Consider the following 19,040-nt stretch of genomic DNA (forward strand, 5'->3'; position numbering starts at 1 on the left):
TCTGGGTGAAATGTGTGTAACAGGCAGCTGCGTTGCAAGTGCAAAATCCACCCAGAATGTCTCCAAATGCCCCAAAGCAGTTTAACGAAATGAATTTCTCAGCAGCTGTGAAGTCGGGCTGTCTGTTTAGATGGGCCTATGACCGGGCTGGGTGAGCCTGCAGGATCTTGTCATTTGGAGGCTTTTACCTCTCTTGTTGTATTTGACATAGTTTGTAATCAAATGTAACATGACAGCAACAGCTTGACAAGCTGATAATACACTTCACTTGCAAAATTCATGTGCTAAGAGTACAAACACATTTTTATTTAAGCTATGTCATGTTTATGCATCGCAGGAGGATTGCTTTTTGCTGTAGATGTGTGAGTAGAAAGTCTGAAGGGATCTTGAGTTTCTACCTTTTAAAGTATGCTTGATATTTTTCCAACTGCTGCGAAGTTTACCTTTCCCCAGTCGCGCTAATTTATTTGGACAGTTATTCAAATACGAAGCACAAACTGAAAGAGGTTCTTTGTTATTTGCTCCCTGAAGCATGTGTGCCCCGTTTTCTAGTCATTACTGTGTTTCATAACCTTTTGTTATTTCTGTATTGGTGGAGAATGGAAGGAGATTTAAAAAAAAAAAAGAAAGAAAGAAAGAAAGAAAAGGAATTCAGTTTTTCAGGACTTGCATCTGTCAGTCCAAAAGAACATCATTAGGAAAGTTTTTGGTTTGTTTCTCTTCATTCCCACAGTGTTAATGATTTTATGAGAAGGTCAAAGATTTTCTTCACCCTTGTTAGACCAGTTAACCAGTATGGTTAAGATGTGCACATTTTCATATGACTGTATGAAGCCTGGCTGCCTTTTGACACTTCCATTGCTTGGACTATCAACCAAGCGTTTAAGCACCTGTTTGCTCGTGGATATGTCAGCAGGAATCCAAAGCAAAGCTCACACGTGTGCTTCGGCACTGGAAGTGACACACTTCATTCTCTTGGCCACCTTATGTAATATTTTTTGATGTTAAATGCAGTCACCTGGTTCACCGCTTGCAACTCTGATAATGTGCTCTGCTAGCAAGATCAAAACAAGCAGAATGCATATGAAAAGCGATCTTTCTCTATTACCTAATATGCAGGCAGTAGGAACAGGACTTAATTCTGGCTGGCAGCAGTCAGACTTCTCCATCATCTTTCCTTGTTTCCACAAGAGGTGGATTATGACAGAGAGGAAAAACAATATTTTATCCTCTCTGGGAAAAAGGATTAGAGAAGAAAAAAGATGACAGCAAGTTTCGATTGAGCTCAACTTGCTGTGCTACCTTCCTGCAGTGGCTTTGAGGGTTGATCCAAGCAAACCTGGAACAGTTTCCCTTGCTGCTGGCCTCAGAGTAACACAGCAATGCCATGCCAGGCTGCCACACTGGGACTGTCCTGTGACTGTCTGCAAATCCATCTCCTCGCGAGGCTCTTCAGCTCTCTGAGGTGGAGTGGTGCTGTATGTATTTCTCCAGGTCAAATCTTGTCACTTCTGTTCATTTTCACTCAAGCTATTCAGGTAAGATTCTGCCCAAAAATGCCTGAGCATGGACAAAGGAAAATGTGAGGACCCGCATGCACGCTCTGCATCTGGCGTGTAGACGTAGGAGGTGGCCGTTCAAACGGAGTCACTTGCCACACTCTTTACTGCTTCAGAAACAGGTTTCCATAGGGATTCAGCTCCATGGAGTTAGGAGGAGAGGAGGCAAAGAATAGGGATTTGAACTGTAATATTCTCATTCAAAATATACTGAGGAAAACAGAAATAGTTAATAGAATTTGAGCCTACATTAATATGACTTTCCTTGCCTTCCATTTTGAAGAATTCTTCTGTGGGACTCAAGTGAGTTAGAACATTATATATATTATTAAATGTATTTGTATCAGCCTTTCCTGCTACTTGTCCACCAGGGAATCCATTAGTTGTCTTCCTTCCCCTTCAGAAGAGTGTGAACCACACTTCCCAGCAGCTTTCTCCCTGCAAAACTGAGAGTCCAGTTGCACTGGACTGACTTTTCCTCTCTATTTTTCTGTGTGGAGAAGAATGAAGGCTTTGACAATGAAGGTTTTCAATACGCTTGTTAGAATACTATCTCCACAACTCACTAAATAAGTGAAATAGTATTTTTACAGCCTGAGGTTCTATTCTGACAGTCTTTCTTAAATCCTGTATATTTAAATAGTGGTCTATAACAAAAACACACATACTGTACCTTTCTGATTCATCTGTCATTTTAATTGGGAGACAGTGTTTTTTTTTTTTTTCCTGTTCTTACTAAACCTTAAAAACTGTTCATCTGATTCTGTTTATTGCTCCACTGGATATACATTATGCAGATGGAACTATCTGTTTTTGAATGCCAGATCATATTTCAGAAACATTTTTGTTATTATATTTGTCCCAGGAAAACACTGGGCAGAAAATTACAATCATTAAAGCTGCACTCACTTCCGAATCCACAGAAATTAAGCTTTTTGAATGAATAGCAATGTATCAAGAAATGTGTCGTAAAAGACAGTAACTAAAGAAAACCAAAGTAAAACATTCACTTTCATTATTGAACATTTTTAGCTTTATTATTATAATAGAATTACAGTCTGACATAAAATAAAGAGCTTTTGCTAAACTCTGTAAAGCAATACATGCTTCTGCCATAAACAACCTCTATTAGATTTAGGTTTTATTGCCACATCACTGCACTGAGGTGCAATAAACATTCAATGTCATCTTTTTAAAATTATCCCAGGAGTAAACAGAAACTGTCCTCTATAAGAGTGTATCATTATTTTCAAGGAAGACTTACTATTATTACATGGTTTAGCAAAGCACTGTAAAAAAAGCTACATAGAGGATACCTTGTCTTTGATAAACTGTGCAATCAAGTTTATACAGTATAATACTATTCTCATAGACTAACAAACTAAGAGGTGATATAATGCAGTCATTGCATAGCAAAAAGCAGACTAGTTAAGTAATATTCACATCTAATGTGCAAAATGCAGACCAAAAGGTAGCTATGAATTGTTAAAGATAAAATGCCCTAAATGAACACACTAGATTAACGCCAAAAATAACAAGATAAATACACAGAAGTTAAAGAGCCATAGTTTATTTTTTTCTATACATATATCTACACATGATACCAGAAGATGAAACACCCCCTTTTAATAAGCTCCAATCAGATAACTTATCAAGTTTAGACAAGACTAAATGTTAGACAATGAAGTATTATTAAAAAAAAAATCTTTTCTAAATAAAAGATTAACTATTTCTTTTTGTAGATATAGAATGGCAATTTCTTGATTTATTGAGAAAGAGTTTATAAAACATTGCCTGAAACACGAATATGAAATTTGACTCTCATTTGCTATTTCTCTGAAGGCTCACGTAGCATTGTTTAAGTTCATTCAATACCATATATTAACAGTTTCTGAACTAATGCTTGCAAAAATCTACCAGTCTTCCTGTCTCTCTGAAAAATCCTTATCTGATATTTTGTATTTCTAAGAATCAGCAGTACCAATACTGACTAGAATTGTTTTAAAGGGAACACAATACCTGCAAAATGGACATCTTGTATTTAAAGCCCTTACATATTGTTCCTACAAATATATTGCTACAGTAAAAATGAAATGTAGTAAGTTTACTCAATAAAATCTATTTCCTGTACATTCTTTTGTGTATGATTTTTGTATTTAATGCTACATATATTACATCACTTATTGTAACAGTTATGTATCAGCAAATATAGCAGTAATATACAGATGAACTTCTGTCTTAACAAATATTTCACCATTTTTTTACCTACCAAATATAATCCCGTACTTCAGTATTTACGCATGACCTGAGCAGACCAGTCATTAATCTAATAGTATACATTGGATGACATTGTCAAATTGCAAGCTACTGTACACTTAACCACTTTACAAATGGAATTAATTCCAAGCACTTTCTATGTATTTTTTAGGCTTTCCAGTACCACTGATACTTTTTTTAATCCAGGCTCTAAATATGTTTTATTGAGCATTTAACAACATATTAAGAGCTAAGAGGTGAATCCTACACAATGTTTTAAGAACACAACTTTAAAAAAGTAAAAAAATGTACAATCTCATGCTGCATATTTACATATATTATTTAAATACTATATTTTGTCTTTCTGCTATCCATAAATTTCAATCTAAAGCTTTTTTTAACATATCATTTTATAAAAGAATACATTCAACATATCTAGAGCTTGCAAAACTTTTTTTTTTAACTCTCTAAAACATAGTGATGTGTAAAAGCTACCTGTAAAAGCCTCCAGGAGTAGTCTGGATTACACAGGAGACAAAGGGAACTTGGGATCTGCATTTGATTGTGCAACTGATTTTGCATCTAGTCTAGTGACAACTTAATGCTTAGAACAAGACTGCAGTATGACAGCAGATTAAAGCATTTGTTACCATTAGATCAAATGTGCTATACAGTGATAAACTGTACCTAGAGTGAGCAGATTTCCTTTTTCTTTCAAGACCATTTAATATTGTAAGTCAAGAAGTTTGGAATATAGAAGGGGGGAAAAAAAGATAGGAAAATAATATATCTTATGGAATTCAACAAATGGAAAGCTTTACATCCTTGAAAAGTTTATAAACAGTGTTTGAATAAATGGTAAGTACAGTACAGTATGTGCAACATGAACATTATAAAGAACATTTTCCCACTCCCCCAATCCTTAGAATAAAAATATCTTTTTCACGTACATATACAATATCTTTTGGGGACATTCAGTAATACGCTATCTGCAAATGATTTCCTGCTTTTTGTTGCTAGAACTCCTCCTTTCTCTTTTTCAGAATCACTTTTCAAAAGTATGTAGCTCATTTTTCTTTCCCTCACACACCAGGGTTTTTAAAATATATATATGTTTTACTTTTTGTTAAATAAAGAAACCTTTATTCTCTTTAAGACAGAGGCAATGAAACAAATGGGAATTACTCTATGTGAAAGCTAAAAGCAATTCCCAGTGCAAAACACAAAACAGAACTATATGAGTAAATGAGGTTATTGGTGTGGAGTTGGGGCTTTTAACTGGGGCTCCCGGTTTAAATAGGTAGCCCAATAGACTAAATTAAAGATGCCGAAAAGCAAGGGGAAGGCTATTCTTGATAGTCGATCAATTTTGCTGACGCTGTTAAAAGTTTTCTTGGGTTCTGCAGGTTTTGTTTCTGGTTTAACTTCTTTGGGCTCTATCGTTGCACTTTTAGCAATGGTTGCCAGCCCAGGGTCCCTTGCAATATTAGGGGTGTAGCTTGTAGCTGCAGCTGTATATGTGTTATTTTTCTTAATGAGAGGATCCTTCACTTTCTTTGGCTGAAGAAAGAAGAAAATATTTTGTTCTTACTGTCTTCTCAACAGAAAATATCACAACAAAGCACTATAGTATTTTACCATGTATAGAATTTATACCACAGTTGTAATAAGCTCTAAGTAAAAAGTGTCTATATACGTGATTCATGCGAAATAGGTAAAGCAAATAACAATCGTTCATTTTGATTATTTTTATAGCTTATCCATCATATAATTTGGTTTAATTAATAATAAGGACTTACTGATAGCTAGGATCACTGATATACAGAATTACCTATAATGGTAATGAATGGTGACAAACCGCTTGTAATTTAATGTTCCCTTAATCAATTGTACTTTTTGACCAGGACAATTACTTTAAGAGACACTGTTTAATGTAGCTTTCCAATATTAAGATAAATAATGTTATTTGAGGCAGTCTTGCACAATTCATACCTAAAAACATCATGTGATTAAGCACTAAAGGGTGGATTATTTAATAACATGCAAAGCTGCTTAATATTCTCTATACTAAGGGTTTAGACCAAAAGCAAATGCTTTAAGGAATAGATACTTAAAGTGCTTGTTTGAGTGCTACAACTGGGTCGTAACGGCTGAAATGTCACTCCAAATACAGGGGTTTAAAGCTGTATGCTTTTGGTGTCTATCTGCTTACGTTGTTAAAGCAAGAATCCTAGAAAGATTGAAAAGATCTTTAAAAAGAAAGAAAATTTTAGTGGAGAAGAACTTAATGATCAGAAGGAATATCTAGATTTTGATCTGGATCCTTATGCTTTACAGTATTCTACTTGTGGGGGGAAAAAATTGGCCTCTGGGGATCCCAGCTGGAATCCAGCTGTTCCTGTTGCAGACTACCCTAATCCCCACCACCACCACCTTGCAGCCACTGCACAAAGATAAGTATGGAAGAGGCATATATGAGTAAAAAGCTTTGAAAAAAAAGCACTGCTTTGCTCCAGGTACCTCTTGAGTATGAGAAAACAAAAATAAAAAGACCCCAAGAGCTTAGAAAATCTTTAAGCTGTGCTTGCCACAGAACCAGAAGGCAAATACCAACAGTTTGATCCTGTAGAAGGGAGGGGAAAAAAAAGGTAAGGTTAAAGAAAAAAGTATCAGCAGTGATTTTATGCAATCAGATCAGTGCATAAAATAACAACTGTAATTCTCTGTTTTCAAGAAGCAGCTGCCCCGGAGAGGCAGTACTTTCTGCAGTAGTCATCAGACTATTTATGACAGCTCAGCTACGGATTAAGAGTTACACGGGCAAGCCAGTGGTCTGTAAGGAAGGAGGCTTTGGCTAAAACCCCTTTTGTTGAAGGGGAAAGCGTTTTAGGGAGCTGCAGGGCTCTAGGAGGGCACTTTGAGAGCGTGCCGGGAGGCTGCAAGCACACAGGGGCGAGCGGGCGGCGGAGGCTCGCTCGAGCGCCCTGCAGCCCCGCGCGGGAAGGGAACGGGGCTGCGACGCTGGATTTCTGTTACTTCGCAAGAAAAGGGATTCAGATGCTGCCTGCAATACGGATGCTCTTTATTTCAGGAAAAGAGTATCCAGCTTAGTTTGAGGCTAAGGAAAAGCTTCAAATTAAGTTAGAACATTTCTGCTGAAAGCAAACACCTGAGGAAGAAAATTCTCAAAAAATGGAAAAATGAAGTCAGAAAGCTTTCTGATTTATCTGCCCGTAAGCAGCTTTCAGGCTGCCCCCTTGCACAGCCCCCCGGGCCGAGCAGGACAGCGGCTGACCTGCTTGCAGAGTCGCGGTTGCGCTTCCCTGCCGGCCGCTGTCCGAGCGAGCGGCATCGCGCCCCGCGGGAGCGAGGACCGCTGCGCGCGCGCCCTGGAGTTCACCGAGTTACTTCATTCATGTGTTCTACAGTACTTCTGTGTTAGTCATTGTTGTATAAATGTCCTAATTTCATTTCTGTCTTATTAATAGATGACTTATGTAATTAAAATAGCAAAAAAAAAAAAAAAAAATAAGAGCCCCAAAATATTTATATTTAGACCTACGCTCCTGAATTAAACACATATTCATATACCAATGAGTAACATCTGCTCCTCTAAATATTTATTCTGCTGAAACTCTAGTCTGTGAATGTTCATAAAACGCAATTAGACAAGTAAAAATTCTCTTTCAAGATCTCTTAAAAAGCAGCCAAAATGAGCTTCCTCATAGAAGCAGCTGACACGGTAATTCGTAGGAAATGCAAAGCGTTCTCCTTCCTCCCCTTTTTGCCCTCAGCAGTTTCTCTGTGCGCACGTGTATTTGGGTACTCAGTGCTAAGTAACTACTGCTACCAGTGCACGGCCCCGTGGGGAGGGGGTCGTGCATGGTCTTTCTCTGCCCTGGCACTGTCCTCTGCCACTTAGCATTTCGTGTGCGTGAGAGGATCTAAACTGGGCCCCCGTTTCCCGTTGTGCAGCGCTAAGCTGCCTCTCTGCTGACTATAACCGCTCTCTACTTGAACGACTTGTAGAAAGCAAGTGTTTTCAATGTACTGCGCGACAGACAACTTGTGCATAGAGAGGCCAGCGTGGTCGTGCGAGGGAACTCTTCTGCTCTAGGTGATGCTGCTTGAGCAAGGGGGTTGGACTAGATGACCTCCGGAGGTCCCTTCCAACCTCAGCAGAAGCTGTAACGGGTGAAACCCCACGCGCAGCGCCCCGACGTGACGCACCGCGACCTGCCGCAGTAGGTAGTAAGCATCGTTACCTTCTCAGGAACGACGCTTTTGCCGTCCCACGCGTAACCTCTCTTTGTGAAGTAGTTCACGGTTGCAAATTCGATGAGCGCCGAAAACACGAAGGCATAGCACACCGCTATGAACCAATCCATGGCCGTGGCATAGGCCACCTTGGGAAGAGAGTTGCGTGCACTGATACTCAGGGTTGTCATTGTCAAGACAGTTGTCACTCCTGCAAAGCAGATGGTTTTAGTGTCTTTAGATCATTGGCTATGTTTTGTGCTTAATTTCACAGCTATTACAGTGGATGGGAGCCCCTGTTTATCCCCTCCCTATTTCTTCTGCACTTCCCTGCTTAAATTTGGTTGCTAACCGGGGTATCGGACTTCAAGTTCTGCAGAATTGAGGGATCTTTGAAACATCTCTTTTATATTTTTATTCTTTGGAATTGTTTTAGTAGAATCTGATTTCAAAAAGTAGAATTGGAATAATATTTTGAGCTGGGGACTGGATGCTAAATAAGCTTCAGGAAATTTGGGGAATCAGCTTTGCCCTTCTGTATCCAAGCCCTGTGAATTGTTCTGCAGATTTAACGGTTCCACGTTTTTACTTCTTGCAACAGTTCTATGATATTTAGATAGAAAACGATAAAATTACTATTTTCATGTTAATTAGCCTGATTATTGCAAAACAGTTTATTTAGTAAATGTTAGTGTATGTTCCATTGAGCGTATGTGTAAATGCAATTAGCTGTATGTGATTAGCTATGAAAGAAAAAAGTATATAGCTTCATACTGCTGTTGAACCTTTTCCCTCCACTAGCTGTGGAGCTTTCACTGTGAGCAGCAGGACTGCATTGGATTCACGCCGCTTACAGATGCTTGAAAAAAATCTACAATGCAGGCTAGACATTTACATCAAATCACATGTCCACAAGTTACCTTGACAACTGCAGTGTCGTGTATTCAGTGTCTCTTGCAAGTTTATTTTGACTGCAACGAGTGCTAGTGAAAATGCGCAGTGGCCTAAAAAAGGCCAAATAATGAACAATATATTTACATACTGGTGTAAAGACCTTGAATTACTGGTACCTAATGAGGATGCAATTTCTCTTCCCTAGGAGACAACCTAATCTTGTCTTTGACTCATTGCTAGTGAGCTTATGTGCCTCTTATGTGGTAGCAAAATAGGATTTATGATTAGTGTTATCTACTGTGGTAAGTGGGCTAAAAGATGTAAGCTGTTCTTCTGTGTATGCCATATTCATGCAAAATACAGGGAGACATTTTTTCAGTGCTAGTAGGGAATGAAAAAACTTCCATCTTGACACATTATGATCAAATAAACATAAAGCTGGATATTAAATAACTGTCTTAAAGGAAAACTTTTAGAGGTCTGGGTTCCTCAGCCTGTGAAGATAGCAGCTTGAACATCATGCTGTACTATTTGTTATGTGAGACTAGGAAATTTTGTTCTCCTTCTAGGGACAAAGAATTACAGCATTGCAAATTGCTAATCAGACATTTCTTTTAAATGGCATGGTCAAAATGCAGGAATCAAAAGAGGTAAAGTAGTTACAATTTCAACAGCTTTGAGCACAGTGTCTTTTAAGAGTCCTATACCAATTCTCAGTAAGGTCAATGAAGAAACTTCAGAACTGATTTTAGATTTTGATCTAAATGATACTATGTAAAACAAATTTAATTATATTGTGCTTTAAGCTATTCTCTAAAGTCACAGCTGTATACCATCAGAAAGCCACTGCTCGTCCCCTAAGGTCTAAGGGTGTGCAAGTTGTGACTCATTTCCAGAGGCTTTGGGAAACTAAAGCACAGCTGTAAAGAGAGCCTGGAAAAGGTCAGTAAAAATAGCTCTTGTTCAGCCAGAGTCTCAAGGTCTCAGCGTTTCTCTGGATCAGGCCTCGTGACGCCCCGGCTGTCGGTGTGGATGGACAGGCTCTGCGCGGCTCTGCCCTGCCCTGCACGGAGCCCCAATAGCACAAAAAAGGCTGGGTCACACTGGAGAAACAGCATGTTCTGTTTTCTCTATCTGGGGTTTTGTTGCATCTTTTTATCTTTTTTTTTCTTTTCTTTAATTATATACTTGGCATGGATTAATATCTCCAAAGAATGTGCTAATGGTTTGTTTCTAATTTTAAAGTAAGCATTCAAAGTCAATGGTTAAAACCCTAGGACCAGCCTTGTAACTGAAGAGTCCTTCAGATTCACTTAGTGCATTCATTGAGTGAATCTATTCACTACCTGAGGGCAATTAATTTTGTCACTGACTTGGACGGGTCTTTAGCAACAGTGTCCAAAAGGGGACTATACAAAAAAACTTTAAAGTAAGCGTTTTCAAGTGGCCTAAGGACGTCAAGTGGCCAACACTCACTAAAGAAAACGTTTTTGTCAATCTCCGCCACAAATGTCATTGCTACTGTTTCCCCGTTTTATTTATTTATGTTTATTATGTACGTGTATTATTTACATTTGTGTATATAGTTGTTTTGGAAAAGTAGAACTGGACTAAATCATTCAAGATACTTTTCAGGTCTCTTTTCACAACCAATTTAAACAGTTTAGATCTTAAAAAATCAGTTTCTGCTATATCTTTGCAATGAAATTGTGCACTGCACTGTGTACAGGCTTATGCTGTTCTCTAGTATCACATAACTTACTTTACCATAAAATTTCTGGTACTTATTTGGCATATCATTACCAAACACTGTATAGGTTTTGCTTACCAAATACAGTTCTTGCTGGAACAGATTCTCTATTAAGCCAGAAGGAAACTTGTGACAGAATCACTGTCATGATGCATGGCAGGTAGGTCTGAATGACAAAGTAGCCAATCTTTCTCTTCAAATGAAAATGCGTAGTCATAACAACATATTCCCCTAAAAACAAGAAAAAAAATAGAAAATTAAAGGTTTTACAACTTTACAAATTAGAAAGCTTTGTAGGAGGCAATTTTTCCTTGTATTCACCTCTATTATAAAAAGAAAACATAGTCCTTGGATCAAGTTGGATAAGCTCGGAAGAAAACATTTAATAAAGCAGATATTAAAACTCTATTAATAATACAAAGCTAGACACTTCTGGGAAATGTTAATTAAATTCGCATCTTTTCATCTCCTCCGAGAAGTGAACGAAAGTCTGCACTAACTGGTGGCTGCTCAGGTCTCTTGTGCAAGGCCTTATCCCATTAGAAGGTGGAAAACCACCATAACATATACATGTAAACAGCGTTCGGAGGCTGAATGAAGACAGATGCGCAGATGTGCTTCAGCCCAGCCAGCCTGAAGATGTAATGGTTGACGTGACTGCGTTCGGGTCACCACTGGCTGTGCTTCCTCCGTGCTGGAGATGAAGCAGCCCGGCACTGCCGGTGCAGTTCCTTGCGACGGTAATATTCTCTCCTGAAGGAAACAGCTGAGGCAAGAATCACACAGAACATTTTCATTAACGCTACTTTTTCAGGTGCTGCAAAACCATACGAGATGGGATTACAAGCAAAATTCTTAAGTGTTTGTACAACTCTATAAACATTTCCTGCAAGAGCACAGCAAATAATGCCCCATTTTCACACTGTTATTTATTGCATCATTGAAAATGGATTTTGGAAAAAAAAATATTCTCAAAAGACAGGAAAATCCATTGTGACATTTTGTTCAGGATAGACTGATTCTTTGTAAAATAGAAGTTAGCTTAAGAAAGAAGCCAGTGGACTTGTAACCAAGCAAAAATCTGTCTAAATTAGAGATGACACGTGAAAATGCCGTTATTCTCTTTTAAAATATAGGTAACTGGAAAAAGAGAGTTGCATGTATACAAGAAAATCCAAAGTTGGATTGAAAAGCTATGTCTAGACATTGACTGCTTATGCACCAAGCATGTCAAATGCCCTTTTCTTTAATTCAGAGTCTAGAAGAACATTCATTTGAACAATCTTGCTCAACTTACAACCCCGAGGCAAGCTTATAAATAGGATGTGACAATGTTCCTGGTATGTTTCAATATAAAATAGAAGACAGTAGCAAGAGGGGAAAAAGAATCAATTTTGAGAGGCTGAGCAAAGGATATACAAGAAATAACTTCTTTCAGAAATAATACTGGCAGGAGCGATATAATGGACAATATTACTAGAATTTTGTCTACTTTTCTTTAACTTCCACCAAAACAACCTTCTTTTCCCCTGTACTGGAGATTATCATATTATGAAGGGTACCAGTCCTGGCTCAGAGAGCCAATAATTTAATTTTATCTACTAAAATATGACGTGGGAAGCTATTTTAATGCAATCAGATATAGCATGATCACAACAGTATGTCAGAAGTAATTTAGTGATTGTAGATGGAAAGCTAAGAATACAGAGTGAACAGACCACTATACTCTGAAGATTTATTTAGCTGCTTAAATTATCAAAGTATTTTTAACCTCTAGAAAATGAGCAGATTCAAAGCATAAAGGCAATTAAAAAGACAGAGACTACTGTGATCTGGTAAATACTGTAACAGGTCTGAGGCAGTAGTCCGCTAAAGGTAATACAATAAGTAGTATATCAGACAAAGCATAGGTCTTAGAGTAATGCCTACAATTAAATTATAAGGCAAAAACATTTTTTAAGTCTCAAAACTACCAGTATACTGAAGTCATGTATTAAAAGATGTGTTTGATTAGAAGTAATCTTTGATTAGATTTATTCAAATAACTGTAGGACATGAAAATTTGCCAGTTATTTAATTTATCTTTAGCTTCCTGCATTTTATGGCTTTCTTTAATTGAAATGCATGGCAGCATTCACAACAGCTGCCGACCACTGTCCAACTTCCCAGCGAGAATTCCTATAATTCCATTTTCAAAAGTTTGTAATTCAGCCATATAATACCCCATAGGCTAAAACTTCAAATAGTCCTTGAGTAATAGCTTTCCTGTAATCATAGAGTCTGACTACTTTTAGGCTTTAATTGAAAAATAACATAAGTTGCAGTTTATGTATCTTATGTTCTCTTACTCATCTCTAAGGTATTTCTTTCTAACTGCCCTGGAATCCCTGAGGTCTTTGGCAAATAACCGTGTTGAGCAGATAAACTAATTTTATTTTTTGTTTCATTTATTCCATGAAGTTTAAATTATTCATATTATGCAAAATGAAGCCTTTAAAAATGGTCCCATAATTCCTCCATCTATATTAACCAAACTTTTTAAACTATTTCCATATTTGAACATTTCCAGTGCTCTATGAGAGTTTGATCTGTGCTCAACACTTTTGCCTCTGCAGTTCTTAATCAGCCTTTAATTCTACAGTGTATCACAATCTTTAGGAGTCAAAGTTAAATGTTCAGGTGGTATAAATGAACATGTGCCTTCAGAAGGAAATGACTGCTATTTATGCTAGTTATTTCTGAGCTATTACTTCTGTAAACTATATTTTAACAAAAACAGATGACTGTTAGATAAGTACCTAAAATTAATTTGTATCACAACATCAATCATAAGGTTTGAGGTGAAAAATGAATTTTAGTTATAATAATACTTTTATATCACTGTGGATAGAAATAAAGCTTTCTTTGCCTTTAATTTAAAGCACATTTCATTTATTTTTCACACCATATTACCTAGCAGAAAAAAAAAAAAACTTCCTTAGAAAAATGTCCTCTCAGCAGATGCATAGACCATTAAAAAAAAAAAAAAAGTGAGTACAAATCCTGCTGATTTTCAGCACAAAAATATTTTCAATGCGGCAAAACAAATCTACGTAAATAGAAATCTGTAGAAATCCTTTAAGCATCTGTTTTTCTCTTTAGGAGATCTTACAAAAGATCATTTTACAGTCTTTCTGAATCAAAAAGACTCAGTAGTTGGAGGCAGATAGTAATTTCATATACATCTCAAAAATGGATAACTGTTCTTGAGCGTAGCAACAGCAACAATAACTATTATTTTGTTTACCAAATGGTGGTTGTGCATGCAAGGAAATGGAGACAAATCTGCCACTGCCAACATGGATGAATAATAACAACATTTTAGTTTTTCAAAACTGTGACAATTGCAGATCTCTTTTCGTGAAACGTTCAGTATTTGTGGTTGTCTTGTTCTAGGTCCAGAAATGAGGAGAGCAGATGGCCTTTTAGCAAAGGAAGAAATTAAAGGAAAAAAAGGACTTGATAGTTTCACCAAATCGTTTTATAGTTTTGAGACTGTTCAGTGTAACCTGGCTCCCCCCACATCATTGGAAATTATATGTCTGGAATTTCAGGCAGCCATAAATATCATCTTAAAATTGAATAAGATCTTGCAGATTCCTTCAATGATCCACAGAATCAGCTGCACTATAGCTTCATTTTCTTGCCTAATATAGGTGCTGAGAACTCTTAAATGAAGGTTGTCTTCAGTTTCTTTTTGTCAGATGAGTCACCCCTCACAACTTTGAAAGTAAGGAGGACTTTCATAATTTTCATGACCGTGCCTTACATCTTAAAACAGAGATGCTCAGAGGATGAAGATGTGCTGGAGGATTCTGTTGGGACTACACCTATGCAGATGGGGAGAAAAGTGATTAACAACTTTTGATGCCTCACATTATGTTGGTAAAGGTTAATGTCAAGGAGAAGTATTTCTCTGTGAAACACTGAATCTACAAACAAAAATGTGTTTATTCCACCACTCTATATTCTTAGTGAGTATTAACTTAAAGGGATTGCATATTTGGTACCAGGAAGATAATTTAATCGGTTTATTTTTGGTTTTGATAACCATTGTATTTAGTCTTTTGTAATGTTTCCTACATCTAGACGATAACATATTTATTTCAGCAAGTGTTAATTATACAGCATCTAAGTTTACGCATAGGCATGATAAAGTGTTTCTTCAGAGAGAAAAATGAAGTGGAATTCAGACCTACAAGGTATCATGGGCAAAAAGAGATAATTTAGTTTCTTCATGGAAAGACATCAAGAATGTTTCTACTTCCTAGGTTTGCCTTCAGTACTGTTGAAAAATTTATCTGCCTTTCTTAAGAATTTATAGGGTGCTACTCACATTGCTATATAATTATCCTGAACTATATCTGGTATTAGCTATCCAGTTTAATCTTCCCAGGCTTATGCGTCTTTTCTGACCGTCCTGCAATGCTCATAGTACATCCCATGAGCAGAGAACTGGCGCTGCGCGAGAAAGGGCAATCGCATGGGTTGCGAGGTCTCTCCAGGTGAGCAGCTCCACAACAGAAAGGGCAGAGTTTGGGCTTCTTGCAGTTCCTTGCAAATCCTACTGACATTTCAGCAAAGGGCAGCTTGGGTGAATTACTTACTGCCTCCACAAAGTCAACAGCAGCACCTCTAATGGGCCGGGCTGCGAGTTCTCCCCTTTGCATTCATTGCAAACCCTTTGGGCCTGCCTTAGTGCTCAGTAACAAAAGTAGCGAATCTATTCCGCAGTTGCGTTAATACTGCTCCTATGCAAAGTCCTTACTGCTGCCGTGCTACGTACTTTTGTGATTGTATTAACTGAACGTAAGCTTCCAAGCTGAATATTAGTCCACCAGAACCTTTTGCCTATGGGAAATTTTGTTGGGTAGTAGGGCATATGAGTACATGGTGACAAGCTAAATAAAAATTCCAGGATGAATTTAGTGTTCACCCTAAATTGACTGACTTTTCCTTAAGTGTTGGTTCACTTTGTGAATGAAACATTTGAAAAGTTTGGTTTATGCAAGTGTAAGTGTACTATTTTAGCTGTTGTCTTGGCTGCATTCAAAGCAGTGCTGCTACTTCTAGTGGTACGCTTCTCTCTGGTCCATTGAGCGTTTAATCTAGTCAACATTTTGAGTTCTTGTTCATTTCCAATGCTGAGTTTACTACTGTATTTTGGTCTTTTCTCCCCTTTCAAAATAGCCAAAATAAAAAGATTAAATCTTTCCATACTAGGCTGTGGAAAAGCAAAAATTTTTAGCCTACTCTAAAGTTATAGCTACATAATACTGTAAATATGGGCTACTTTTTTTACATCTGACTATTAGCTGTTTTGGAGTTGGAGCTCGTGCTAGCATTAAGACACCTAAATCTGGTATTTGACTGTTCCAAGTGGTTTGTAATTTGGTGAAATGTTTTGTTTACTTTAAATTCCTCCTTGAGAACTTACATGCTTCTTTCAGCATCCTACTTCACTGCCTACTCCAGGTATATGATCTTCATAGTCTGATATTCCTTTTTCAGCTTATATAGTAAGCAGATGATGAAGTATGATAAAGATAGGAGGAGTACACCTTTCTAATGTAAATTACTATTTGGTTTTGGCTAGACAGGTCACTATAGTAAACTTTTAAACTGCTTAAACACTTTAACCACCATCTGAAGTATGAAAATAATCCCAGGATATGCTATCTTTTGACAATCATGTTTTTCTATTCTGAAGCTCATATATTGCAATTTACACCACTTGCTCTCTGGTCTTTGGGACTTTTTTCCCAGTCTAAATTCTGTCTTGGCAGTTAAAGATCCTCTATCAATGCAGACCCATGGCCCTTCCCAGAAAATGTATTTTACACACCTGTACTGGACTGAACAATTCCAGAGTCCACAGTCTGTCCAAGCAGATCGTACTGGTTCAGTCGAGAGCCATCTTCAGCCACAACCACTGATCTTGCCGGCTCCCGTGTCCATTCATACACAACCTCTGCTCGGGTATAAGCATCTAATTTAAAAGAAATACATTGCATTTCAGCTTTTCGCTTTTTACTGCTGATATAGCTTTAACAGAAAAAAACTTCTGAGCAGTAACTTGAGTATTAAATTCTCTTTAATTTTCTGTAGAGAGCCCACAGCTAGCTTATTTGAATTTTATATCTATGGGAAATACTATTTATTTAGCTAAACATCTACTGTAGTGCTGAATAAAAGTTTGTCCTCAACGGCTTGAAAATCTTTTCCTCACTTAAGTCATTCCTACCTGTATCAAATACGAGTAATCAGAAGGGAGAGTAAGAGGAGGAGTCTCATGGGTAGGCAAAGACCTCTGCTGTTTTTCTAACTTTCAAGCACAGTCAAGAAAGATGTGCCCCAGCCTTTTCAGCTCTTTGTGGTGTTGACTGGGCTGCTGTAAGAAAATAAGCCCTTCTCAGAGTAGCTTCAGCGATTTCCTCCTCACCAGCCTGGCTAGAGCTCTCCACGTTGTCGTGGCCACCTCAGGCCACCCTTCCGGGATAACAGGCAGAACAGACATTTCTGAGGCTACCTAGGTGCAAGTGGTTTTAAATTACAACAGAGGTATTTTTCTGCTTTACTTATTTCTGGAAAATGCAGAAAGTTCTTTTTTTTTTTTTTTTTGTTTGCACTTACTCAAGCCCTGAATAAAGCCCTGTAGATGCTACAATCCTGATTAGTCTTGTATGTTATATAGATAACTCCATAGCACTGCATCTACAGTGCTGCATATATCATCCTGGTGTTTTGTGCTGTTATTAGTATGTTGTTATTTAGGAATTAAACTATACATAAAGGGTTTTTTCCTAGTCCTGTTATAAAATTCTGCCAGTTTGCCATGTCTGCAGTCTTGACAGCTCTCACTCTGAGCAGTTTGGGTGGGAGTTACTCATCTGCAGACAGGACCTAGTGTGTTTTGGACATCTACGAGTACCCAGGGACATACACGTGGGACCGAACGTGATCAGCACCTACGCAAAGCTTGCACCCACCAGAGGACGTGTGGCTGGATGCCAAATAGGACAGCTTAGTGCAGCTAAAATGGCAGTGGACATGTATATTTAGGTAACTGACTGACTCCTACCTGCAGGATAAGATTTCCCCTGTGCATTTTGGGGAGCGGCACACAGGAGGGGAAGAGAAGGAATCTGATTCAGTTGACCTCATTTGTGAGTTAATAATTTTATCTTACCAGTGTGAGAGAGAACAGCTAGTAATTGCAGAGGTGGCACTGGGTGGGGTGTGCTAGCAAGTTAATTGCATGGCATTTGATCCTGCATTACTGAAGTAGAAGGGAGCTTTTGCCCTCAGCTTTCATATTCCCCAAGCACTGTAACATATTTATAGCTTTCTTGGAAGCAATGGGAAATGCAAATCTACGTCTTAATAATTGTGACTTTAAAGATAATGGCTTCAATAAGTTTAAACATTTGCCTGTTAATCTAGTCACGTAAAGCAATAGTGGCAATGTTAATATTCTATTTCCAGCATTTTACCTATTCTGAAGCTGGAGTGTGGTTTGGAAGACAGGGGCCTGGTTTTCTGACCTGCTGAGAGCCACCAGACGGGGAGCTAGGGAGCTTGTCCAGCCCTGCAACTCCAGGACCAGCATGTTCAGTTCTCCATCCTGACCTCAGCATCTGACTCACGTGTTGCATAAGCAGCAACGCAAAGCAGCCTGTCCCAGCTGCCCCCCAGAGTGGCCATGGTTTTACACGGGTGCTTGTGACCCAAGCTGACAATCAGATGCTTGTGGGAAGAGCTGAGGAGAGCAGCTGCCTTTCCGATTTTGCTTTTGCCAACATATGGCTCTTTGTTGTTCCAGAAGCCTCTTTAGCATTTGTCACAATGAATTTACATTGGAATAACCTCTAGCTTAAGCTGCTATTTTGGCAAGTCACTTTAGCCTTGGAGCTAGGTCAAGCATTTATTGGCCTCTCCAGCTTGGGTAGAGACCATGGGAGACATGTGTCACCTCATCAACACAGGCCCCTTCTTGATCCAGTTCCAGCATATGAGGAGTAACCGGAGGACATGGAGTCCAGTTTAATTCAAAACAAACACTGCTGGGCAGACACTACCTTGCAGAGTTGCTGAGTGTAATATTGTAATCTGTGCTTAAAGTGTGGCTTTCATGATGTCTAAAAGTCTCTTTCAGATAATTTTTCAGTCTATTAGGATGAATTTTATAAATTACTTAAATTATTTGATAGAAATGTCCCCAAAATATTGAAATACAACTTCTCCTGAAAAAGCAATAATTAAATATAAGACCTACTCTCTTTTTG

General features: G+C 38.1%; 1 protein-coding gene across 1 annotated transcript in view; it reads right to left on the reverse strand.

The window, feature by feature from the left end:
• Positions 1 to 4,625: 4,625 nt before the first annotated feature.
• The window catches only part of GABRA1 (gamma-aminobutyric acid type A receptor subunit alpha1), a 38,161-nt gene continuing 23,746 nt past the window's right edge, over positions 4,626 to 19,040 (reverse strand). Inside the window, exons 6-9 of the mRNA XM_062587088.1 lie at positions 16,601 to 16,744; positions 10,795 to 10,947; positions 8,081 to 8,283; positions 4,626 to 5,375 (exon numbers count right to left, since the gene is read on the reverse strand). Coding sequence (XP_062443072.1) covers positions 5,067 to 5,375; positions 8,081 to 8,283; positions 10,795 to 10,947; positions 16,601 to 16,744 — 809 coding nt within the window. The 3' untranslated portion in view covers positions 4,626 to 5,066. The remainder of the gene's footprint in view (positions 5,376 to 8,080; positions 8,284 to 10,794; positions 10,948 to 16,600; positions 16,745 to 19,040) is intronic.

The sequence above is a fragment of the Rhea pennata genome, chromosome 14 (genome assembly GCF_028389875.1).
Source record: "Rhea pennata isolate bPtePen1 chromosome 14, bPtePen1.pri, whole genome shotgun sequence".
Lineage (NCBI taxonomy): Eukaryota > Metazoa > Chordata > Aves > Rheiformes > Rheidae > Rhea > Rhea pennata.